The sequence below is a fragment of the Protopterus annectens genome, chromosome 8.part1 (genome assembly GCF_019279795.1).
Source record: "Protopterus annectens isolate FY-2018-M chromosome 8.part1, PAN1.0, whole genome shotgun sequence".
NCBI classification, from domain to species: Eukaryota; Metazoa; Chordata; order Ceratodontiformes; family Protopteridae; genus Protopterus; species Protopterus annectens.
This window is the reverse complement of record NC_056742.1, coordinates 354,131,018-354,158,765: the sequence shown is the minus strand read 5'-3', so window position 1 is coordinate 354,158,765 and position 27,748 is coordinate 354,131,018. Positions and strand designations below refer to the sequence as shown.

The following is a 27,748-nucleotide window of genomic DNA, read 5'->3' as shown; positions in this document are numbered from 1 at the left end:
CTGCTTTGCTAGAGAAGGGCTTGCACCTGTCACCTTAGGCTTTCGAATACTGGCCAAGGCTCTTGCCACCCCCATAGTGCCTTTTTTAGGCAAGGCTCAAAAGACAAACCTACTGCCGTAAATAGCACAAGTAACAAAAAAACTGAGGGTAGTGCTACTCAATGCCAGAAGTCTGAACCTCAAAATGCACACAGTCGAGGCACTCCTCAGTATGGAGAAAATCAGTATATGTGCAGTAACAGAAACCTGGTTTAAGGCTCCAGAGAGCACCCCAGCACTACCAGGCTACAAAGTATAGCATATATTTCAGCCACAGAACCCAAACCGAAATACAAAAGGCGGGGGCATATCCATGTTCATCAAGGATACCCACACCTCCAGGTTAGTGACACAGCACGATGCTTCAGAGATCATCCACGTGCAACTAACAATGGGCAAAACTGCAATTCAAATTGTAGCTTGCTACAGATCACCCACCATGTCCCAGGACCCCCATTCCGCATTCCTGGAATCACTGGGAAACATAAAGGTCCTACCAAACACCCTAATGTTGGGTGATTTAAATTATCTAAACATTAACTGGGAGAACTACTCAAGTACTAACTCCCTTGCCCAACATTTCCTAGAATTTATAAACTCAAACGCCCTGGTTCAACTGGTCAACACTCTCACCAGAGGAGACAACATATTGGACCTGGTCATCACCAACATGGGTGACCGGTGTTCCACACCGGAGGTCAACCCCTTGCTGGTTAGATCTGACCATAAACAAATCACTTTGGATATCCACATTCCGCCCCCACCCCCAGACAAGAAAACCACCATGAAAAACTTTTCAAAAGCAAACTTCACGTTACTTAAGACTGAGGTGGAAGGTTTCAAAGCCCCCATGCTGAAGGATAACACTGTTCAAGCTGCAAAATTCTTTACTAACGCATTCTACAGGCACCTACAAGAATGCATGGATCATGCCATTCCAAGCAAAACCAAGACTCACTCCTCCAAGAAAAGGAAACCAGTCTGGTGGACTCCTGCCATAAACAAGCTATACAATAGAAGAAGGAAACTAGTACAGAAAAGAGTAAAATCCCAAGAAGGGAAGACATCCCTGATCAGTATCAGCACAAAACTACGATCCCTCATAAAATCATCCAAGGCGAGCTTTGAAAGAAAAATTGCCAAGGACTCCAAAGATAACCACAAGGCATTCTTTAGCTATGTCAAGAATCTAAGTGGTAATGCTCAGGTCTGCTCAGAGTTAGTGCACAAAATACACTGAACCGACTGATATCACCAACATCCTGGCAGACAGGTTCACCCCCCTCTCACCCCCAAGAGGGCCCATAACCATACCAGAAGAATGTAGAGTCACTGAAATCACAGACACTCAGGTTAAAACAGCCCTCTCCAAAGCCAAAAACACAGCATCAATGGAATCGGACGGTGTCCCAGGCTGCGCCATACACGAGCTCAAAGTCGAATTAACCCCTCACCTAAACACACTGTTCAACTCAGCCTCTCCACAGGCTATGTACCCATAGAGTGGTGCACAGCAGCGGTTATTCTGCTCCACAAAGGTGGAGCCACAACAGGCCCCGGGAACTATCGCCCTATAAGCCTGACTAGCTTGGTCTGCAAGGCTATGGAGCGCATCATCATGGAACCCATTAACAGAGACATTGGGAACCCCCAAACACTGGACCATACCCAGTTCGGCTTTGTTAAGGGCAGATCATGCCTCCTAAACCTGGTGGACTTATTTGAGACAGTTACCAAGGCTATAGATGAGGGAAAGATGGTACACACAGCCTATCTAGACCTCACAAAGGCCTTTGACACCATTCCCCATTCTGGTATTATAGACAAGCTCACCAGCCTGAACATAAACCCCTACGTCACAAGATGGGTTGCCAACCGGCTCACGGACAAAACCCACATGGTGAGAGTTGCGGGAGCTAGGTCCGACTCTAAATCAGTTACAAGGGGAGTTCCCCAGGGCTCAGTCCTAGGACCCCTCCTGTTCTGCATATACTTCTCAGAGGTACAGGCAAGCACAGGAGGACTATGGCTGACCAAGTTCACAGATGACTGCAAACTAGGGGCTATAATTGACTCTCCGGCTGACACAGACATCCTCCAAAAGGGTCTCACTGAGACAGATACCTGGTGTCAAAATCATGGCTTCAAGCTAAATGCCAAAAAGTGCATAGTCATCCCCTTTGGAAAAAACAAAGTACCCACAAACTACCACATAGGTGGTAGTCCCCTAAATATGGAAGACATAATAAGGGATCTGGGGACCCAAGTAGTAATCTCACCTTTGATAATCACATTGCCAGAGTGGTTAGAAAATCCTTCTACGTGGCCCACCTAATCATAAAAGGGTTCGCATCCAGATCAAAAGAGATCATTGTGCCCCTCTACTCATCACTCATCATTCATCAGACCCATCATAGAGTACAACGCCCCATTTGGGATGTACCTTACAAGACACCTGCAACAGCTGGAAAGACCACAGAAGTACCTCACCAAGAGGATCAATGGCCTCAAACAGATGCCCTATGCAGCTCGACTGAAGAAATTACAGCTGTACTCGGTTGCATACCGCCTACTCAGAGGTGATCTCTGCCTGACATACAAGGCCATGTCCAACCCAGAACTGATGAACATGCTCCACCTAAAGAAAACCTTATCCCCACGAGCCACATGCTGTAGGATTCTAAACCTCACCACAACAATAAATAGGACGTGCTGGAGGGATAGATTCCTGTCCTAGAGACTTCCCATGCTTTGGACCAAGATCCCAATCTACATTAGGCAGAGCTCCTCGCTAACACTCTTCAAAAGAAATCTTGACGAGTGGATGGGAAACAGAAAGTTTACCTCGGGGATCACTTCAGTGGCTCTGCTGGACAGAGGCACAGGGAACTAATCTAAGGGGCTGTCGAAAGCCAACACATTCTGGCTAGGATTATAAATGTCTTTGGGCAGATAGCCTAGTACTTACCTATGAACCTATGAACACTTAGCACATCTGTTCTCTTAGGATCATAGTTAAAAGCTGGCTGATAGCCCTGGACTGGGCAATGAAATGTAAATGATTCTGTAGTAGAGAAAAATGTTAGTCACTGATAGAGTAGCGAGAGCTATGCTGCTAGATCAGACTCTTGGCTAAAAGGACAGAGAGTGTGATCTGGTGGGAGAGACAATAGACAATAGTCTCTATTTATTGTTGATGTACACTGTATAATATGGCAGTCATGATGGTGGGAGACACTTGACATCAGCCATTTCACTATAAGGATTTCAGGGTGTGGTCAGAGCAATCATATGACAGGGTAAGAGCTGGTAATCAAATGGAATAATTCAGTAATATCGTGTGTTAACAGGAATAAGATCACATGCAATGTTCATTTTGCATTTTGCATGCTTTTGCTCTTCTGTTTGCCTGCTATACTTTATTCATCACATACAGCTAAATGGCATACCTCTGTGCTAACAGCCTTTCATGGGTTTCACAGCAATTGACTAGATGCCAGTGTTTGGAATCACGTAGCACAGAAACAAAGTTAGTGAGTCAGCAGTTTGCTAAACTGGTAAATATCCACAATCTCACATGATCAGTGAGCATCTTTGCAGAAGGTTCCTGCACATCTCACCTCACCACTGTAGTATCACATCTCTTAGGTTGCACAGACTCTGAGAATGGCAAAAAAAAAAAAGCCTGGTCTCTCCTCATAACATTGTGCAACTTCAGTGTTATAATACATAAGTTGGGGATGCTGGGTGGTTCATGAGGCCCTGCCTTATACACAAATATTCTATAGCCTTGCTTGATTACTGACATTTACTGATGTGACAAAACTGCTAATTCAGTAATTTTGTTTTGACAATGTCTAATTCACCAAAATGCTATTAAATAATTAGACATAGTCTTCTTTAAGGCATGTTAGCTATAGCCCCTGGGTGGGATTTGCATGCAAGGACACAGATGCAGGTATCTCTCTGGGGTCAGGTATATGGAACTGGCTCACTGCATTGCACTTATTAGATGTCCTAGGTGCCATATCAAGAAATAAACTTTGGCTTTAATTATTATAAAGAAGCACAGTCACTACATCTACCTACTGTATAAACTGTATAGAATTAAAATAAGCAGTCAGAATGAAAATATTTTTTCTAACTTTTGCAGGTTACATTCCTCATCATCAGAACCAGAAAACTATTGCTAACTGCCAAGGCCTGAATTTTCTAGTTGCACTAATGGCCCATTCCAGATCTGGAAATATCCAGGCTGAAGCTGCCTATACAATTGCCGCTGTAGTACTAGGTATGAAAGTAACTTACTCTTCCATTAGATCACTACATTAGGCTATCTATATATCCACCTTATGTGGATGGCTCCCTTTTTACACATTTTGATATTTTATCTATTATTATGTAGTATATAACTATTTTAGAAGGTTCACTGTTTTCAATAACAATACAACCTGGACAATATCCTTATTAGTGATGTACATGTGTTAAATAGTCTGTATTGCATAAAGGTATCACTTTACTGTGGAGTCTCTTCCAATTATTGTTAAGGTACAGTACAAAGTCTAGGCTCTGCTTGTGGGTGCTGGTGCTGTTTACTAAGTACAGGAAGCATTCTGACTGAACGTGATGATGATGAAGTTGTAGCAGCATTGATTAACAGATGTATATTTCCAAAATGGATTTGTAGCATGCAGTAGTAATCTATGCTAGGGACTTGACTGAGGTATGCCAGAGGGTCACATTACTTATGTATTATATATCTATTCACAATACCTCTGTGTACCACTTAAAGTGTACTTTGTCATTAAGCATGTGTAAACATAATTGCAGTCCTTTCACTGTGACAGTGCTGACAGTGGGACAGCTTTGCTGTTCACTACCTGATTTCATCTCTCAGGTGCCTTATACTGGTACCTTTCTACCTGGACTAGAAAGATTTAGTAATCTACTGGCAAACATCAGACAGATGAAGTACTTTACTTTGTTCCCATGTCCTTGTACACATATGACTTTTTATTGTGACTGGAAATCATAATACTTACACTATGGGCATATTTTACACATTTCATACATTTAACTTAAAGGAGTTTCTGCTGATAAAATGTTATATACACTGTGACTATTCCTTTAAACTGCACACTGAAGTAATGGTTTTATGAAGGGAATATTCAAATTTAGAGTAGCACTGATTTAGCTATAGGAAGAAGCAAAGTTCCTCAGCAGGTTCTACAGTGACACAATATCACCCTGATATTGCAGAATAAGTAGCATGATTGTGGGGAGCTTCATCCCGAAGGAAACCACTTTAGTTTGAATTTCTTCTAATGGACAATTAGCCAACATTTTGACTATCTTATATATATATGGGACATTTTCATTCAGCCATTTGGCCTAGATCCAACAGACATCATCCAAAAACTGAGGAAGAAAGAAGATTAAATATATAAACTACGAACCAGGAAATATTTTCCAAAAAACAATCTAAACCATAACGCAATTCTAACAGTGAATTAATCTAAGTGAATATTAAACGCTGTCAAGAATGTATTCTGTCAATTTATTTTTAAGATTTTGATGTTAATGTTACACATTTTGTAGATCCATTTCAAATGCATTGTTATATTTAGTAAACTTCTTTGAAATTCTACCTAATTTTTTTTATTTTAGATATGAATGTGAAACATTGGTATTTTCCATACACTGTTTTTTATTTACTGTGTGTGTATATATGGTTGACTGTGGTACACTTGACCCAAAACCAGCATCCTGCAAGCCTGTTCCATCAAATTCCTTTACGTACTATAACCGACTCTTAGTTTTATTTATTCATTTATTTATTTATATTTGTTTACTAGGGTAGTACACTGATCATGGATGCAGTTCTCCTTTAAGTTCAATATGTAGCCGATGAAGATTGATGTCTTGAGACCTGGGTATTTGTTGGCTTGGAGCCTGACTTGCCACTTGAGTTACTTTTTCTCAAGTCTGTTATTGGTTTTACTTTCATAGGAGTCTCCGGTCAGTTGTTCAATGATGTGGAAGGAAGCTTGCTGTGGTCGGGCTTCTTTTTCACATGTTTTGTTAGCGCACTGTTGGGTGCATCCTGTCATATGCCCATGTAATATCTGTCAGTCTGTGTCTTTAGTTTATTGATGGTTTTACTAATGTAGAATGGTTGGCATTTTTGACATAGGGCCCTGTAAACCACCATCTTTGTGCTGCAGTTTCAATGTGAATTACTTCTGTGGAATTATTTTGTTATATGTGCAGTAGAAGCCATCACTTCTGCCCATATATTGCCAATAAATGCAATATGATGGGCTGAATGAGAAGGTACTCTGTGGTCATTTTGAATTTGGTGGGTTGTTATTCCTCTCAACAAAATCCCAAATGTTCCTCTTCCTCCTGATGGTGAATCTGGGTTTAGGTGGAAATATTTTGGTAAGTATGTTATTGTCCCTGATAATGACTCAGTTGTCTGTAATGGTTATCTTAAGTTCATGGGAGTCCATCGAGTAAGTCAATTTCATGTTCAGTTGGTTGCTGCAGTTGTCATTGTTCCTTGGATTTTTATGGAGTTTTGGGTGTGGTGATTAGTGCTATTTAGAAATGTTCGGTCTTTGATTTTGCTGGCTATAACTGGGTCAAGTAATCCCTTTATAAGTTTCATGATGTATCATCTGGACAGAAAATCTTTCTCTACGTTGTTAATGTTTTTGGTGAAGTCAGTCACTTCCTTGGAGAGCCATGTTATCCTTAGGCCCTGGTCTTTGACAATGTTCATCTTAGTTCTGAAGGGATGCATGCTGTTGTGGTGCAAAAGTAAGTTGACCCTGGTTGGTTTGCAGTACAAGTTGTCATTAGCATATGCTTTGCTTACTTGAATGTGAAGGAAATTTACTGTATCTCTACTGTAGTTTGTGGCAAGTTTGAGGAATGGGGTGGATTTGTCAATGTCTTGTAGGAACTCATTTACTTAAGTTCTTGAGAGCCAAGAGTATGTTAGGTTTAATATTGTAATATTTCATTCTGGGAGGTTTTTGTAGTATCTTGTGGATATCTGCTTTAGATTTACTTCCAAATGCCATAACTATAGGGCGTGAGGGGTGACAAAAGCTGCTAGGTTTCTTCCATTCATTATAAATAAACAATCATTGTAACACTGTCTCAAAAAGTGCTCATCTGCCTACAAATTCCAGTAAAAGGACTGAACTGCATTGAACCATCTCTAGGCTCCTTCTTAATGAAGTTTAACCTGATGGTATATAATCTGGACAGGCTCTTTGTTCCCTTTTAGCTGAATGGGAAGTCGCTATTGATTTATCACCAACGTGAACCTTGCATCAGGAACCAGAATAGCTCAAAAAAAGTACCACAGTGTGACTTCTGTCCAGAACAAACCAAGACGTGACTGGTTCCCACAGCGCTAGAAGGTAACCATAGGATTTTTCTTTACTTTTTGACCCCTTCGCCAGTAGGTGGGGAGGTTCCCAGCATGTTGCTTATCACCATATTCAGGAGAGCTCAGTTATCCAACTGAGTCTCCTTTCATGGGGAGGTGTAGCAAAGTTATGGATATTTAAATAATGTGAGAGGCATGAAGAGGTAAGCATGGTTTGGGCTGCAAATCTAAGATGGAATGCCCTCATGATTACAGAGCAGCACACCACCAGAGAACCACTTTACAGAGTATTTTACCATATTTTTCTGGGTACATACTGAGCTACAGTTTTCAAGTATGGTGTCATCTGCCATCCTAAGGAGAAATTTATAAAAAAAAGATAAAAAGGCTACTCCTTTAGCTTGATGACAGACCAGATCTTTATCATATCGTAATGAGGGTTTCTGGTGCTTTGCACACTCCCAATTGGTGGGAGTTTGAAAGCATCACCAGAAGGGGGCAGTGCATGATTAGGTGTAGTAGGAGGTTTGCCTGCATCACAGGGGATACTGCTGCTCAGAGGTTTTTACTGCCATGCAATGGAACTTTCCTTTTCTTTTTTAAACTATAATGGTGCTAATATGTAGCTCAGCTCTGTCAGTTGGGCAGCAGCAGCAGCACCACTGGCTGGATTCCAGTGGGTTAACCAAATGAGACCAGCTGGTATTCAAAAAATGATTTCTTTATGAATGGAGTACATTCAGGGAAAGTGCAATTTGCATATGTACTTCACTGCATGAAGTGCAAATCCTGCACACTGGGGAAGGTACTGCAGAATGCCTTAACCCCCTGTGCTGCTACTTTTATGAATCACAACAGGCTTTGGTGTGCAAGGCATCTGTTTGCCTCTGTTAGACAATGTGTGCCTACCATAAAGCTCAGCAGCTCTAGGTCAGTAAGCTACTGGCTGGCCGGTGTCTAGTTGCCCAGCTTGGGTTACCTGAGATAACTCTGTTGAGTGAAAGCTGGACGTAAAACCAATCAACCTACCAAACTTGAAGTAAGGATTCCTACACTCAGTATAGGTTCCATCACGGGATGCAGCTTGGAAGTGGGTGACATGATGGTAAGGAGGAGACTGGACATCCCCTGTATCCAGTAGACAAGATGGAAGGCCACTGCAGCAAACTGTCTTTGCTTGGATAAAGAGTCACCTAATCAGGGGAATGACAGACTAGAAATGGTATAGGAATTGCGGTGAATGAGAGAAATCTGAAGATAGTGAGGTATATCACCAGAATTAGTGACAGACTCATGGCAATCATACTCTGGTTTAAGGGTAAGGAACTATTCATAATTTTAGCTTATGCCTCAGAGCATGGTTGTGATAGTGGAAAGAGTACATTGAAACAGCAGTTATAAGACCTGCAAGATAAAGCAGGACAACATGAGCTGGTGTTGATAATGAGGGACCTGATGTACATATTGGGATAGACAGAACAGGCCAAAGAAGGGGAGGTCATTCTAGACTTCTGCTGGCAAATTGAGTGATGGTGGTCAACATATGGCTCAGCAAGAAAGACAGTCACAAGATCACATACAAGAGTGGCCAACATGCAACCAAGGTAGACTTCCTCCCAGTAAGGAAAGTGCACTGTGATAGAATCATCGATTTCAAAGTCATCACCAGTGAAACAGTTGTCCCATACTATAAACCGCTGGTTGCAACAATCAGCTGCAAACGGTAGACATAGAAGGCTCTAAGGTTAGCAGAGACTAGGCTGAAGACCTGAATCTTGACTGGAGAGAAAGCACAAGACTTCGAGGAAATAGTTAGGGCTCTAGTACCTCAGGAAGAAGAGGAAATACGTGGAGCTGAAGAAGAATGGCAGTATGTGTAAGGAATATAGAAAATAAATGTAGCTGAGGCTGGTATGGAAATAAGGTAATAAGGAAAGTTGGTAGTGGAATACAGAAGTCCAGGAAGTCATCAAAAGAAAGAAAAAATGCAGGAAAAAGAGTAGATAGAAAGGGAAGACCAGGCTAAGAAGGAATGCTGGCTGGCTAAAAGAGAGGCTAAGAGGGCAGTTGCAGTAGTGAATAAAGTGCAACAGAGACAGCCTACCAGCTTCTGGAAAATGACTCAGTAGACAGTACAAAGAAACATTATCAGGCTACAAGACAGAAAGATAAAGAAGATAATCATCAGACATCGTTCATAAGGGATGCCATCAACAACCTTCAAACCAGTCCACAGGACATCAAAGGAAGATGGAAGGAGTACTGCCAGCACCTTCTGAATGAAAAGAACCCCACTGAAGATGTATTAAACTAGGCACAGCCTACTATGAAAGTCGAGGACGAACCCACCCTAGAAGAAGAACAGGCTAAGGAAAATGTAGAAAAGCAGCAGGCTGAGATGAGGTCATGGCAGATATGATCCAGATGTTTGTTGAGTTAAGGGACAAATGGCTCCTGAGGGTGCTCATAGCAGTATGGAGAGAAAGGCGTATCCCAGATGACTGGATAATAAGCATACTAGTGCTAGAGTACAAAAACAAAGGAGACATGCTCAACTGTGGGCACTGCAGAGCCATCAAACTCGTCACACTGCATGAAGTTTCTGTAGTGGGTAACTAATAAAAGGATACATAGAGTTGTCGAAAGAGAGATGGGAGATTAGCAGTCTGTATGCAAATTAGGATACGGCACAACTGACCCAAAGTTTGCAGTGATTCAGAAAACTGAGAAGTTAGACATGAAGAACAAGTCCAATTGGGCATTCCTAAACTTGGAGAAAGTAGGTCAAGGTCCAAATAAGGTGGATTTGCACAGTCCTGTGATGGTTCAAAGTTACAGAAACACCAGTAGAATTAGTGCAGGCTATGTACAAGTACCAATGACACAAATACTAACAGTGATTGGACTCACAGAGGGGTTCCCAGTGGGAGTGAGTGTGCATCAAGGTTAAGCTGTGAGCCCACTGCTGTTCATACGGCTGATGGACTACATTAGTGAACAGGTCAGAGGGGACAGATCAACAAAGCTGGTGTATGCAGATGATGTGGCATTACAAGCGGACTCTGAACAAGAACTCCAGCAAAGGACAGGGGAATGGAATGAAATGAAAAACTTAACTCACATGGATGAAACTGAATACAGATAAAGACAGCTGTAGTGGCAGCAAATGGAGGAAATCAGAAGAAGCTGAGAATTAATATAGAAGGGACTATAGTGGAACAAGATAACAGCTTCAAGTATCTGGAAGAGGTGGTTGAGAAGAAAGGAAGTCTGAATGAGCAGGTCAAAGCTAGAATCAAAGGGGTGCAGTCAACTGGTACAGTGTCATGAGTGGTGTATGACAGAAGAATGCCACAGAAGCGCAGAAGAAAGGTGTACAAAGCAGTGATGCAACCATTACTAATGTATGGTACAGAAACCTGGGAAGTGAGTGCAGAGCAGTTGAGGAAGCTAGACGTGATAGAAATGAAATGCCTGAAATGGGTTGTATGATGTATACTGTAGGACGAATGAAAAAAATGAGGTCATTGGAGCAGAAGCCCAAATAGCTCCAGCTGTAGAGAGGGTCAAAGATAATACATTACAGTGGTTCAGGCAAGCAGAAGACAATCTGATAAAGAAGATTTGGGACAGGCAGGAAGAAGGCAAGAGGAAATGAGGGCCCCAGTAAAGAGATGGATGGATTGTGTGAAAGAAGACCTGCAATAGTCTGTTTATTGACTGTTGAAGAAGGCAAGAGGGTGTCATAGAACCGAGAGAGATAGCAAGAGCTGACATGATACCCAAACCCCATGTAGAAAATGGGAAAATGGGGGTTAATGATGGTGATGATGATGTTAAGGATGAATGCTTTGGTGTGCCGTTATAGAGCTCACCTAGCCTGCTGTGTGTCAGGTGATGTTTCTGAACTGTACCCAAAGTCCCTTATAAAATAGTTCATCTCTTAAAAAGGCAGAATTACTAATGTACTGCTGTCCAGACTGTTGTATATATTACCAATAACCGATTGTTTCTCATCAAAATAATCTATTTAAAAAAAAAAAAAAGAAAGAAAAGTTCTTAAATTACTCCACCTATCAAACAACAAGGAATATTATTATATGACTTTAGGTAAAGCAAACTGGCTGCCAGTATTGGTTAAAGCATCTTTTCTTCTAAATGTAATAAAATCCAAGCTTCCCAGTGAAAATTATTGTCCCCCATTAAAAACATTTATTTATTTATTTATTTGACATTTGCTGACCAGGATATAGCTTACTCTATGTGAAACCAAGAGGGTATCCAACTATTCACACTGCATTATACGCTGGTGGTAGGCACAAATATATATGTGTATATGGGTCTACTTTGATTTACTGAAAACTCATTTCACTGAATTTCAATTAACACTCAAAAAACTGCTGAAAGCTCAAATCACAGAAAACTCATTTCACTGAATCACATTTCACTGAATGTATGTACCTTTGGGTAAATAAAATGTATATTCCCTTTTCCTTACTGTAGTGCGATTCTGAAGTTAGTATATATAGTTAGGGAGGTGTGGGGGCTGTGGGGGGCATAGCCTCCCACCTACTTAGCTTTTATATTCATGAATCTCATTTCATTGGAAGCTAACAATATAAAACCAAAAGTAGGTGGGGACTATGCCCCCCACACCCCCAAATGTGGGGGTCTGTGCCCCGCACACCCCCAAGTATATATACTAACTCTATGATCGCACTGCAGTGGGGAAAAGGGCATATATATTTTATTTGCCCAACGGTACTTACATTCAGTGAAATATGATTTAGTGAAATGAGTTTTCAGTGATTTGAACTTTCAGCGATTTGGTGTGAGTGTTTTGAAATTCAGTGAAATGAGTTTTCAATGAATCAAAATAGACCCATGCATCTATCATTTCAAAACTTTTCCCACTTTTAATGTGACCTATAACCTGTACAATTCAATTGAAAAACAAACAAATCTGTTAGGGGAAAAATATAAAAAATAAAAAAGTACAATACACTGGTTGCATAAGTGTGCACACCCTTAAAATAAAACTTTGTTGAAACACCTTTTGCTTTAATTACAACATTCAGTCTTCTTGGGTACACACACACCTGCCATCAATTAAAGAGGCTCTGATTAACCCCAAATAAAGTTCAGCTGTCATAGTAGGATTTTCCTGACATTTACTCAGTTGCCTGCTACAGCAAAACCATGGTTTGCAGAGAGCTTACAAAGCATCAAAGGGATCTCATTGTTGAAAGGTATCAGTCAGGAGAAGGGTACAAAAAAATGTCCACTGCATTGGATATTCCATGGAACACAGTGAAGACAGTCATCAAAAAGTGGAGAAAATATGGGGCAAGACTGATGTTGCAAAGAACTGGACATCCCTCTATAATTGATGAAAATACAAGATGAAATCTGGTCAGGGATGCTGCCAAGAGACCTACAGAAACACTGAAGGAGCTGCAGGAATTTCTGGCAAGTACTGGTTGTGTACTACATGTAACAACAATCTCCCATATTCTGCATGTGTCTGGTCTATGGGGTAGGGTTGCAAAAGGGAAGCCTTTTTCTACACAGAAAAACATCCAGGCCTGGCTACAATTTGCAAAACAATACATCAAGTCTCCCAAAAGCATGTGGGAAAATATGTTTTGGTCTGATGAGACCAAAGTTGAACTTTTTGGCCACAATTCCAAAAGGTACATTTGGCGCAAAAACACTTTGCATCACCAAAAGAACACCATCCCCACAGTGAAGCATGGTGGGTGCAGTATCATGCTTTGGGGTTGCTTTTCTTCAGCTGGAACTGGGAATTTAGTCAAGGTGGAGGGAATTATGAACAGTTCCAAATACCAGTCACTTTTGGCCAAAAACCTTCAGGCATCTGCTAAAAAGGTGAAGATGAAGAGGAATTTCACCTTTCAATATGACAATGACCCCAAGCGTACATCCAAATTAACAAAAGAATGGCTTCACCAGAAGGAAATTAAAGTTTTGGAATGGACCAGCTAGAGCGCAGACCTTAATCCAATAGAAAATCTGTGGTGTGACCTGAAGAGGGCTGTGCACAAGTTCTGATGTACTGCATATGCGTAAGACGCTTGTTCTCACACTTGCGCAGTACATCAGTGCTGTTTAGAGGTAGCAACGGAGAAAGGAATATCTCCGTTGCTTTTTTTTTCAAGGATTGGTCGCTATGTTATAGGAGTTGAACTCATATAACATAGCGAGAAATCTTAAAAATAAAGCAACAGAGATCTTCCTTTCTCACTAGAAAGGAAGATCTCCATTGCGCTTTTTTAAGATATCTCGCTATGTTATACGCGTTCTTCAACTCGTATAACAGCAAGATATATTTAAAAAAAACAATGAAGATCTTCCTTTTTCCATTGCTATCTCTAAAAAAAGATATACTAACGGAAAAAGTCTGGGCGACCGGACCGTTTTACGTCAGTATAGTCTTGAATTTACAATGGGCATGCTGGTTGGGCTGGCCAATCAGCGTGCTCGTTTTTGCATATTTACGGCTGGTCATTGTATAATTAAGCAATAACCCACGGCTGGGCGTGGGTAATGCTGGCTTTACCCACAGTTGGTGTGGTTTGGTCACAAGGGCAAAACCCGAGTGACCAAACAAAGCCAACCATGGGTAAATCCAGCATTGCCCACACCCAGCTGTGGGTTATTGCTATAATACAATGACATTATTTAAGAAAAAAATACCTATTTTTCTTAAATAATGTCTTTGTATAATGCCTCCATGCTGCCCTTCTGTGGATTTCTGGTATCCTGGGGCTTTTTCTGATGTACTGCGCATGCATATGGGACTTGTGTTCCCACACTTACATAGTACATCAGAGCTGTGCAGAGGTAGCAACAGAGAAAGGAAGATCTCTGTTGCTTTTCTTTTTTTTTTTTTTTTTAATTGAAAAGAAAAAAAACTAAAAAAAAGAAATCGGAGATTTTATGTTCGGGAGAGCCAGGACAGACAAAATAAAAGGATAATCAGGTACGTTTTTTTAATTTTGCGGAATGTACCTGATTATCCTTTTATTTTTGTCTGTGCCGTCTCCCTCGTTTGCTTAAAGTCTTCCGGTATAATTGGAGGTATCCAGTAAGCAAGAAAAAGAAACTTAGTTCTTCACACAGGGCAGAGGACCATTTGAAAGGAAATCTAGAAACATTTATTCATTTATTGCTTTTATAGGTTCATAGGTAAGTCCTAGGGTAGCTGTCTTGCAGGCCAATTTAAACCTAGCCAATTTCCCTTTTTGTACTCAAAATAACCTATCCCTTTTGGTTATAGATTGGCCTTACCCATTCAGTGATCAGTAACTGTATATTATCGCTAATGAGAATAACTGGATCATACCATAGGTAATTTAAGGGGACCCATGCATAGGATACAGCATTTAGGAGCTGCCTCTGTCCTTTAGTAGTACAGAGGGAAGTCCTGAGGTAAATTTTCTGTTTCATGTACATAGAGCTAAATTGCTCTTGATTATGGACAGAGATGAACATTGTTTTACGTGAATGTAGAGGGTGTTCCAGAGCAACAGATTCCTCTGAGAGATATTCCTGTACCTCCAAACCATTCTTTTGATGTTGAAGAAATGGTTTAGATCCCTAGAGCAAGTATTTCTGATGGCATTTGACTTGCTGAGCTGCAGTAAATACATCAGGAATGGGTTAGAGGATGCCTTGTATGACAGACATCGGTCACATCTTAGTCATCTGTAGGATACGGAGTATACTTGTTTAAGCCTTGTATCCTTTTAGTAACGTATTGCTCTGCACATTCCAGTTGTTGCATGTGTTTAGATAGATACATGCCAAAGGGGGCATTAAATTCAATAATTGGCCTAATGAGGACTGAATAAAAGGGAACAATGGCACCCCTAAATCTAGACACAATCCCTTTGTTCATAAGCTGTGCAATATAGAACAATTTTCTTACAACAATAGGTACATGTTGGTCAAAAGTTAAGTCACTGTCCACATAAGTTCCCAAATTCTAAACAACTGTGTCAACTCTAAGGGGGTGTATTGTCAATGTGGTAATTCCTGGGGTAGATGATGTCTCAAAGGATACAGTAATGCATTTGGCATTTAGCTTCAGTCTATGATTTTGGCACCAGTTATTTATTTGAGACCAAACATCCTGAAGGACTTACAAGTCATTTGGGGATCTAGTGACTGCTCCATTCATCTGCAAACTTAGTCGGCCAGAGCCCTTTGATATTGGCTTTTACTTTAGAAAAGTAGATGTCAAACAGAAGAGGGTCCAGCACAAAATCTTGGGGGAATTCACTGGTGACTGGTTCTTTGCCGAAGTAACTTCCCGTTTTGATTACCTGTGTCCTATCTGTAACCCAGTTGGCAATCCAGCAGGTGACACAGGGGTTTAATCCCACTTTATTTAGCTTTTCTACTATGCCTGAGTGAATAACTGTGTCAAAAGCTTTGGCTAGTTTGAGGTATGTGGTGTGTACTGTTTTGCTTTTTTCCATTGCTTTGGTGATGTTTTCAAAAATAACCACCAAATTGAGTAAGCATGACCTGCCATCAATGAATCCAAACTGAGACGTGTCCAATGTTTAGAGGCTCCCTATGTCCTGATTAATTAATTCCCATGATAAGTCTTTCCATAGCTTTGCATATGAAGCTGGTCAGAAATATGGGTCTATAGTTGCCCGCTTCTGTAAAAGGTCCTCCCTTATGCAGGGGAATGACTGTAGTTGGTCTCCATTTGCTTGGTACAAAACCTGTATGGAGGCTGAGATTGAGCAATGTTGTTAGGAGTGTGGCTCAGTCGTGCTTCATGCTGTTTAAGATGTATCCAGGGGTATTGTTAGTCCCCATCAATGCAGTATTTTTAGTTTTTGATAGCATTTTTTGGACTTGTTCTTGTGTGATAGCTGGAGGTGAGCCAGTTTCAGGTATATATATATATATATATATATATATATATATATATATATATATATATATATATGTGTGTGTGTGTGTGTGTGTGTGTGTGTATATATGTATATATATATATATATATATATATATATATATATATATATATATATATATATATTAGTCAGAAGGTTATTATGACTTCAGCCTCTGTGTAAGTAACATCATTCACAATCAGCTCAGCACGTTGCTGCTTTCTGTTTTTGAGATTATAAACATAACTAAAAAATGATTTGTGATTGTCTTTGGCTTAGGTAGTTGTTTTAACCTCAAACTTGACTTTGGTGGATTTTAATATTTCAGTGACAAGGGCCCTAACATTCTGGGAATTACTCTTTCTTTGGGTCAGAATTATTTTCCTTTTATTATAAAACTTGTTGATATTATGGTTCCACCGTGTGGGTTTGTTTCTGGGGTTTGCCCTGTGCTTGTTCCTATAGGGAACAGCTACATCTATGCAGCTGTTTATATACTTGTATAGTGTGGTTGTGTACATTTCTGCATGTTCAGTGAAGTTAGCTGGGTTTGGTGGGGATCTGTAGCTTGCCAATGTATCAGTTAGGAGTAGGTGTTTTAAAGAAATTTCTAAAGTTACCTTGGGTGGAAGGGATCTTCAGTTTTATTTCAAAGGAAACAGCTTTATGGTCAGATCTAACTAGTAAAGAAAATATGTAAGGAATGGTGAAAGATACTTTCATACAAGATACAAGATAATGTTCCTACCAGTGGGTACTCATGACTAATGTTCCAGGGTATCTATATTGACAAAGTCCAGAATCTCTGTGCTTGTGGACTAGTGGTGGTGTAGCCCTGACTATAGTTGGATAGTTTAGATCACCTATGAAAATGATGTTGGGTTTAATACTGAGTGATTCTAATTCCTGTAAAAAGGCATTTTATTGGCTGGGTTAGTCTGACTGAGCTGTGGTATCACCTTTTCAATGGAGACCCAAGGAGGGAAGCTCCAGTTACAAAATATGCAATTTTTATACAATAGAGAAAAGCATAAAGCTTAAATTTACAATATGGACATACAATAACATGATGTGGAAATACCCCGACAGAGGAGACATGTGGAGTCTAACCTGTAGAAGTACCTGTTTTTTTAACTTTGCAACCTTGGACTTTCCTTAATGTTACAAACAACTGGAAGGTCTATGTGGACTGAGCACTATTTGCTTTAATTTTGAAACTGCAAAGGCAAATGGGTTAATGTTGTAATTTTGTAGATTACTGAATATACACCTGTGTTTTTACATACATCCTGTCTCCACTGCCTTCTTGAAACCTATACTGGTGGAAAATGCAGACAAAAATACTGTCCTACCAAATGACAGGGGAGGCACTGAGCATGAACATGGACAGGACTGATTGCAAGGACTGTGATAAACTTAAGAAATAATTGCTAGTCAGGACTGATATAATCCTTTGAGGTACAAGTACATAAATGGACTTTTAATGGAGCTTAACCAGTAGGTGTTTTTGTAACCTGATTTAACTGCTCTTCTACATTGTTTATGATCCTTGAAGTTTTGTGTGTTGTCGTGTACAGATATGTGACTTACTTAAAACTCTAGTTTGGAACTAATAGCAATAGTAAAGCACAAATATTAGAAATTATAGCAATAGATAGGTTTAAAAAGAGCTTTGCCTAGTAATATATAAAAATGTGCACTGTAAAGTGATCCCAAGTAATTTGGCAAGCTAGTAGCTGTAGTAGAATTCATATATAGCTAACTTATATGCTGCCACTACTGAAGAAATTAAAGCCAGTAAGAAAGTAAAAACAGATGAAAATCTAACTATGGAATGTGACAAACCCACACCTAAGATAAATGAGTCAACCTTGTTTAATTATACTACAATTATGCAAGTAAAATGTACCCTATACATGGGTACCATATGTAAAAGAAAGAGGGGTTCATGTCTTGCTAATTCTGGATGCATTATTTCCAGTGGCAAACTTCTTTTAATGTATAATAAAATTAGTAAAAAAAAAGTGACAGTAATATGCATTTGTGGTAACAGAAAAAGAGTACGCCTTTACACATGCATATAAACATTCTGTCAGTTCTGGAAAAAAAAAACCTGAAGCCTGTGATTGTTTAGCAACAGTTTAGGAAATGATAAATTATAGGGGAAAAAACTTTACCATGTTGAAACCCTATTTTAAAGCACTGAGAAAAAGGTGGGAGGAGCGTGAATATATAGATACAGTGTAGCAAGTTAATAAACTCAACCAGTATAAGAACGGGGAGAAGAACAAAGTAGTGACACTCATACAGAGAATCCAGAACCAAAACCAAGATAAGAGAGTTGGCATAGAAACTGCAAAGCAGCTAGAATTTGGTTATGTGTAGACTTAAAAAGTGATAATTTTAGTTATCAGATGCTTGTCCCAAGAACAAAGCATCAGACACCCAAAATTGTAAGAGATGTCAGCATTGGAATAGAAAATGAACCAATTGCAAACTCTGAAATAAAAGTCAGTTCAAGTCAAAGGTAGACTCAGAAACTTACAAGATGTGCTATCACAGAAACAGAAAATATAATAGGCAAAGTATGTCACATGAGTAAGGATCTTCATGATAAAGTGAATATAGAAAGTGAAGTAAGTAAATGAACAGACATCATGTGGAAAGTTTGGAAATCTTCAGAAGTTTTTGTTCCCTGTTATACAAGGAGGAAATAGGACTACAGGGATTACAGCTACTGAATAACTTTCTGTTTCAAGATGTCCCCATAAACAGAATCTGTAAAATTGAGGCTGGGGCTCTGATGGCTGAAGTACAGTTTTAGGAAGCAAAGAATACATTACAGACCAATTGAGGTCTGTAAAATGTGTCAAATATGATATCCCCCACCTGTTTCATGGACGATGGCTGTGATCCCTAAAGAGGAAGGACCCCTCTTATCCAGCAGTATACAGACCAATATTAATCATCAGTCATAATAACTAGGCATTTATGTCTTTAATAGCAAACTGACTGCTGAAGATGTCGTCAATATTGCAGGCACAGACCGATGGAGTTGTATTCATGGGACACAGACATTTGACAACATTAACAGAACCTTAATGTTACACAAGCGGGTGAAACATCATAAAAAAACATTTATAGACATTTAGTTTTCATAAAGGTTTTTCTGAAATGATTTCCATCACATATAGAGGTTCAAAGGCCAGAATAAAAAGAGGGGAACTGATGTCAGACAGCTTTTATATCTTGAGCAGCTTGCTGGGAAAATTAGGTTGTCAAAGATACAAGGTTCTAATTGGTGTAGGATGCAACACAAATTGGCACTATTTGTGGATATTACCTTATATCAAATAAAGCTAGAATCTGATATTAAATGTTTGTTCAAGATTTTAAGAAAAAATTCCATTTTTTCAGGATACAAAATAAATCTGGATAAAATTAAAGCAAAAATCCTCAACATAGAACTTGGTCCAACAATTCCCATTTCTTTGGTGATGTAGAAAAAAATAATATTTAGGGTATGGCTAAAGAAGAACTCAGATCAAGCAGTCAAGGAGATGTGGGAGGAAACCAAATGGAAGATTTTTTTTAAAAACAGACCTATGTTGTATGTTAGGTTCAACGATCCAGATTACGAACTGTTTATAGTACCACTGTTGCTGTATGTGGGCCAATCATATTTTATACTCTGGGGAAAGTCTTTGGGATGTTACTAATAAAGAGTTAAAAAAATTCATAAAAGAGGGGAAAAACTCAGGATCTGGTAGGAAAGTCTAATGCTACCACAGTCAAGGGGCGGTGCAGTCTAGCAATGCCAACATTTGAATGTCTATTTTGAGGCAACCTAGTTCGGTTTATTTTACTTGGATCAAAAGGGAAATAACTCATCCAATTGGAAAAAAAAAAAGCTATGACTGGGGGGAGCATGATCTATAAAGGGAACGTTTGGGCATTTGGTCAAGGTATTATAGCAGGTTAAATTATAGTTTTTGCTGAATAATATATCTGTGGAAAGTTAGAATTTTTTCTTAAGATGCAATGAATAAAATTTTGGGGAGTAGAGCTATTTCCTACTCAAGGGTCGAGGCATGGAAGAGTGCAGGATCATGTGACACTAGTGTGAGTGTCAACACAAAAGAAGCTTAGATTTTGAGAACAGCTAATAGTGAATGATTTGATATTAGATTTTGAGAACAGCTAATAGTGAATGATTTGATATTAGCATGGTGCCAAATAGTAAGCAAGTTCAATTTATTTGGTTGGGAATGCCAACCATTTCTAGGATTAATTAAGGAATATAAACAGGTGCAGAGATCTGACAAGAAATAAACTGACATGTAGATTAGACAGTTAGAAATGAGGACACTGACAGAAGGTAAAGGGAGTTGCATAATGTAGAAAATGAACACTTGAGACCAATTTCTGTTTGAGCTTACTTATTTAATCTATGATTAAAAATAGGGCCATAAGTGAGACATTATGTTTCATTTATAGTTACGTATCCCAAGTGAATCTATCAGGTGGCTGCAGCTGCTTTTATACAAAATAATTACATCACAAAATGAAAACGTGATTAGTTTAAAACTGTTGGTTGGAACCTTATGTAAGATTTCATTTGTTTAATATATTGACTGTGGCAATGAATATGTCAATGAGAAAGACCTCTTATTCGCAGTCTATGAAATGGAGTGTATTAGGCACTATAAAGTTGTTCCTGAAACTATCTACTTTATTTTTTTATGTAAATGCTCTTGTGAATGAACTTTGTACTGAAATAAACATTAATTAAAAAAAAAAACAGAAATAAAGAAAAGTAAGCAATAGATTGCAGAGTTCTGGACCGATTTCTGCTAGAGTAAACTGACTGCAAATAAAAGGCATATTGTTTGCAAAAGTTTTTTATTTTTTTATTTTACATTTGTTGACTGGGATGGTCCGACTGGATACATGTCCATTTTCAGCGGAGGCCCGGGAAGAAAAGCTCCTCATTGTCAGAAAGTTACATACATGTTACATAGTTACATATTATTTCATTTAGTAATGCAGCTGAGGAGAAAGATGTACAATATATATAGTGTAACAAAACAGTCTAGCAATAGCAATCACAAAAAATACAACAGATCTTTTACAAATTTTATAAGACATGCTAGATTAAAAAGACAATAATAGCTTTTGAGCTTAGTTACTGTACATTGTTCTTGTTTGGAGTTACAGGTTCCTTCCCTAGGTTGTCCTTTTAACAAAGGTTTAAGGGTTTCCAGTTTTGGTCGGAGATTCGTCAAGGAAATAGAGGGTTAGGTCTTTTGAGAATAAGAGTTTAAGTTATTGAGCTTGGATAAGTGTGGGGAGAAATATGATCTTGGTTAATTGAGGAGGAGCTAATCTGGGTTAGAGCATTGGCAAAGCCAGTGTGACTTAAAATGGAGTTTTAGGCTCTTTTTGAATTGGTCTAGGGAGGTAGTAAGAGTGAGGTTGTAGGAGAGGGAGTTTTATATTGTTCCAATGGAGTCGGCAAACAGAGTATCGCCCCCTGAGTTATAGGATTTGATTGTTTGGACAAGTAGCCTATTTGATGAGCGAAGACAGCTTAGGTTGGTGTAAGGAATAATTAAATTTTTCAGTGCAGGAGTGTTATCAGGTTGTTTGACAATTTTAAAAGCTTCTATGAGTTGGTTCAGCTGGAGAAGGTTTGGTAGTTCTATCCAGCCTAGGTTTTTTAGGTTAGCGCAGTGGTGAGTTCTGTAGGGCATATCAGTTGCAAATCTGGCAATATGATTATAGCAAGATGAGAGTTTGTTTAGGTCGGATTTGTTAAGGTTAGTAAGCATGGGAGAGGCGTATAGAAGGGTAGAGAGAAGATGTGAGCGGGAAATGGCCACTTTGGCAATTGGAGTTAGGAAAGTATTTATCCTGTACAATGACACGAGTTTCTTGTTAACGGTTTTAATGGTATGGTTAATGTGCATGTCGAATCTAAGTTTATTGTCTATGGTAACTCCTAATAGTTTAGTATAGGAGTCTGGGGAGATGATAGTCCCATTGTTGGATTGTATGGTAAAGGATATAGGAGAGGGTTTATGGGTTGGATGGAAGAGTAGTAGTTTGGTTTTGTTTGGGTTCAAGATCAGATGACACCCTGATAGTAAGTTTTCTACTGTAGTAAAAATGTGCTGGGTTGTAGATAGTAGGTTAACTGGGGAAGTATCAGAACATACTAGTGTAGAGTCGTCAGCATATTGAATACAGGTGCCTCAGGGATGACTGCATGGAGGTCATTAATAAAGACTGAAAAGAGAAGAGGTCCTAATATGGAGCCTTGAGGAACCCCTATGGTATTAGGTAACAGGCGCGAGAGCTTATTCTGCCAGAGTACCGCTTGTTGCCTGTCAGAGAGGTAGGCATGAAACCAGTTTAGAACTTGGTTGTCTAAGTTCAGGGTTTTCAGAGTGTGGAGAAGTAGCTGGTGGTTCACCATATCGAAGGCTTTAGACAGGTCCAGAAAGAGAGCAGAAGATATTTTTGTGTTATTCTGGTTATGGTACCTGTAAGGAAAGCAGCAAGTAAAGACAATGATAATTGTTATTCTGTGATACCCTCTACAGTGGAAGTTTAACATAAGGAATAAAAAGAAAGACAAAAGGTAGCACCATTTAAGCTAGAATAGGAAGAGACTGACCTAAAGGCAAAGTGCTACTTGAGGCCTATGTTGATAGCCAAGAAAGTAAAGCAGAAAGTAAATTTTTGTTTAGCAACTCCTTCTGCAGGAGAAGGCACAGAAGAAGCTGCTAGACCTTCAACCTCAAGGCGTAAAGTCATTTTGAGTTAGTGGGCCTTCAAGTAAACCAAATAAGTTTTAAAAAGAGGCAGGGGAATATGGTACAAACGATAAGCAAGGAAAAAAAAAACATAATGAAAGTTGTAGGGAAAGATAACAAAAAAGAGCTCCCATTACTTCTTACCTCTATTTTGAGTTAAAAGATTTTATTTATTTATTTATTCATTCATTCGTTCTTTCAAAAATTTGTTTACCAGGTTAGACTACTGAACACAAGTGACCAACTTCAGTTTCAGCCCAGCAATTTAGAGAAAGTCATAATTCCACTTAGTGAGAGAAAGAAAGACTATAAGAAAAAACACATCTGTAAAATACCATTATCAGCTAACAAAAAGTATATACAATTATCGTGTACATTACTTATAGTAAATCCAGACAAGACTCATGTAGAAATTGAAGAGGTTGTTTAATCATAACAACTGTATGTTGTCTTAAGTGGGAATGACAGGATAATGGAGTAGAGTGAAGGATGTTAGAGTTTGTGACTAACTGGAAGGGTAAGTTATGTTAAACAAGTGATTACATACATGAGAGAAGTGTAGATTGGTGCGATAGATCCTGCCATATGAGGGATAGTATGACTGCTACTAGTAAAGAAAGAGAGAGTGTGATGCCGCTCAGCTTAGGTGATATGGCTGGATGAGAGGCAATAACATTTGGCTAATAAGAAAGGAGGGCCTTTAGTTGAGTCCTAAACTTTGGGTAAGATGAGGTGCTTTTTATTTGTGGGGAACACTTTCTCAGAGTTTGAGACCTAATACAGATGACCTCTTATATAGAGTAAGCAAAGAAATGGAAGGAATTCTGCATCAGCTACTAGTACCAGAACCTTATGCAGCTGACTCCAAGAGCAACCACACAAACAGCAACTGCTATCTGCTAAGTCTAAAAGACAAAGGGGGAAGTGGGCATAGGTTCCCTGTCTTTCTTTCATAACACACACACACACACACACACACACACACACACACACACACACACACACACACACACACACACACACACAATTACACACACACACCTATAGAAAATTTAAGAGTCTCTCTTCCACTTCCTGCATGTCTCTGGAATGCAGGATGAAACTTGAGAACCTAGAGAAAATCCACACAGACACTAGGAGGGTATGCAGATTCCATACAGACCTTATAAGGCACTAGTAAAGAAGCTAGCGTTTATTCACATTTTATGAGGTCAGATGGGGATGAACAAAAAGGAAGGGGCATTAGCCATTCTTTACTAGCCAGGTGTAATGAAGGGAATAGAGAACTTCTCTGCTTCTTATCCGGATTATCAGAAAACTGCACTCATTCTGAATATAGAAGTCCCTTGATCCCAGTGCCTAAAATAGAATGTCCATTTACCCTTTATCCCATCCTATGAGTGCGTACGCACACACTCACACACACACAAACACCTGCAATTTTCATGTACATCTCCCCTGCACTCACATATGCACCCACCCCCAACTGTGCAGATGATGATAATAACTGTGCTCTGCCCTTTGCAGAAAGATTTGACAAAACACTGAAACGTAATCTGAGGAAAGATGTGGTGGCAGACGGTTAAAAGTAGGACCAGTTATTATCCTACTTACTGTTTTCACTCAGAGAAGTGCTACAAACATCTAGGTGGATTTAACCCATTTGAGCATCTGTATAGCAAGCATTTGAGAGGGTTACTTGACATTGGTAATGAAAATTGGGAAGAGGAAAATACATTATTTAAAATTATGACTGAACAGTATGTTAATCTTCAGAATAGTTTAAAGCCTTCAATGGCCATAGTATGGATTCACATGCAGAGGGCCCAGGAAATGCAACTATGAGTTTATAACAAAACCATCTAACTTGGGGTATCAGGCACTACTGTTAATACTTCTTCTTCTTTCGGCTTTTCCGGTTAGGGGTCGCCACAGCGGATCACCTGTCCGCTCATGATTGGCAGTGGAGTTTTACAGTGTCAGGTTGCCAGCCCAGTGCCCAATCTTCCACAGAAGGCACACACACACACACACACACTCACGCCTAGGGCCAATTTAGAGTGTCCAATTCACCTACAGCATGTCTTTGGGATGTGGGAGGAAACCGGAGCACCCGGAGGAAACCCACGTGACCACAGGGAGGACATGCAGACTCCACACAGAAGGCACCCCAGCTGAGGATCGAAAAGGAGAACGTCTTGCTGTGAGGTGGCAACGCTAACTGCTGCACCACCGTGACCCCCCAGGCACTACTGTTAATACATGCTATGGAAAACTAATTTCTGGTAAAATGGCAGAAGCCATTTAAGGCGATGAAAAGTATAAATGTAGTTAATTATAAGGTTAGACAGCCAGAAAAATGGAAAGAAAGATTAAATGTATCAGATAATGTGCTGAAGCCATGCAAGGAAGCAAGAGAATTCTGCAGAGAGCTTGTGAGCTGAATTCTCTACAGGAAAAAATGAGGAATCTCTTCCGGAAATATTCCTGAAGTACAACTAGAGGAATCTTTGTCAAAAGTAAAAAGGCAAAGAAGTGAGAGAGAATGTCTGTCAAGATGTAAAGGACTGTGTTTAGAAATACCCAGGAAAAGCAAAATTAAAGGGCGTACTATAGAGGCAACACCTCAAATGAAGGTTAGATTAAGACCTTATAGACAATTTATAATCTGTGTATAAGTGGTCACAGTTGTAATCTTTTACTGATACACTGTAGGCTGTCAAACTGTTCTTTAAAAAGCATGTTGGGTTCATACCTCTCAACCTGGAAACATCAAAAATCTGGACAAGGCCCACGGAAAATAGGTACAAATCTGTATGCTGATTAACAAAATTTGCACACATAATTATGTAATCCCAACCACTCTGATGGAATTGTGGAATACCAACTTTCAAACGTAAACTGAAGAACAGACAACTGAAATATGGCACCAGTCTCCCTGCAGCCATTCTATTGTTCCATTACCTGGCTATTTTGCCCCATTTACCTTAACACTAATGTGCATACTGCTTTACTTCTACAATGATTATTTGGATTTTATTTTTACATTTTATAGCACAATGTAATAGATATCTGCTCAACAAAGCAATACTGTCTCACAATGAAAACTGACTTAGCATTAAAATTTCTCTGCCCTTGAAACCCACATTCATTGAAACATCATTGAAACCCACACTGCATTCAAAGAAAATGATGCATCTGGCCAGTGGTGGATAAAGATTATCTTTGGGCTGTTTTCAAATCATAGACCCCTTGCACACAAAACAAGAAATATACATGTATTCTTTGATACACCTTCCTGATTTTATTAAATTATATTCCTTGTATAATACAGCACATTTGTTAGACTTAGAGCACATTTTAAATTTATTGTTTGAACATTTTTCCATTAAGACAATGAAACAAAATGCATGAACCAATAATGACAAAACTGCTCAATTCAGAACATTTCAATCATAAAAATCTACTTCCACACACACATACTATATATAGCACAAAAAATGGACAAAGCCAATAATGGGGGTATACAGAATTCAGTTCTCACTTCTCACCGTACATCTCAACCTCTTAGCACAAAAATCCTGGACAAAACCAATAATGGGGGAACACAGAATTCAGTTCTCACTTCTCACCATAGCTCTTCAGTTCCTCATCTGATGAGCTATATAGTTTCAAATCATGGAAGATTTTGCATGGAAGACAAAAGCATCCTCCCGACCTCTCATGCAGAAGGCTTCACCAGTGTGCTACCATTCTTAAATTAAGTCCAAGGTAGCTGTACCTTGGGGAAAGGGTAGTGTACCTTCACAAAAAGTGTTATTTTTGCACTCACTGACATTCACACTGCTGTCAGATTTCAGAGCATTCTGCCATATGCACGTTTTTCTCTCCCTCTGTCTTTCTGCACAAGTACAACATATATTTATGTAGGTGTCTGTGCATTGTAAGATCCAGGAAAGCACTGGAGACATGGCATTTGTAAAGTCAGGTTTATTCAGTAAGCTACAAACTTAGAGATTATCCACTTGGCTTTATAGTTTCAAAATCAAGTAATAACAGTGTTCAGTCCATACAGCCCTTCTAGTTATACAGGCTTTCTTGTAACCAAAAGTTACCCAACATACTTTTTAAAGAACAGTTTGACAGCCTGCAGTGTATCAGTAAAAGATTACAACTGTGACCACAGATTATAAATTGTCTATAAACAAATCTGTTCTTTTGTTTAAAGGCAGCTTACGTTAAAAATGCATTTTCAAAGGTCTACAAGTTGCCTACTAAATGAACATGACTGCTTAACTGACAGCAGCTTTAAGATGTCAAACTTTTTTTTTTTTAATGTTGGGAACCCCCTACAATTTGGTGCTTGGGGAACGAGCCCTGTTCACCCCATACTTGTTACAGCACTGCTAAACAGTCTAAACTACAAATGGAAGATGCATCTGCATGATGTTTGGTACAACAAAGTGACAATGAAACAATGGTGACACGCCATACATACAGATTCTGTCTTAAGAGTCCTGCAGAGCTACACTGAACTCCATTGGCAGTTTACTTAA

The 27,748-nt window shown here is 39.3% G+C and overlaps 1 protein-coding gene across 1 annotated transcript in view; it reads left to right on the top strand.

The window, feature by feature from the left end:
• Positions 1-27,748, top strand: part of LOC122810129 (ankyrin and armadillo repeat-containing protein-like) — a 398,722-nt gene that overhangs the window by 226,082 nt on the left and 144,892 nt on the right. Inside the window, exon 4 of the mRNA XM_044081603.1 lies at positions 4,193-4,330. Coding sequence (XP_043937538.1) covers positions 4,193-4,330 — 138 coding nt within the window. The remainder of the gene's footprint in view (positions 1-4,192; positions 4,331-27,748) is intronic.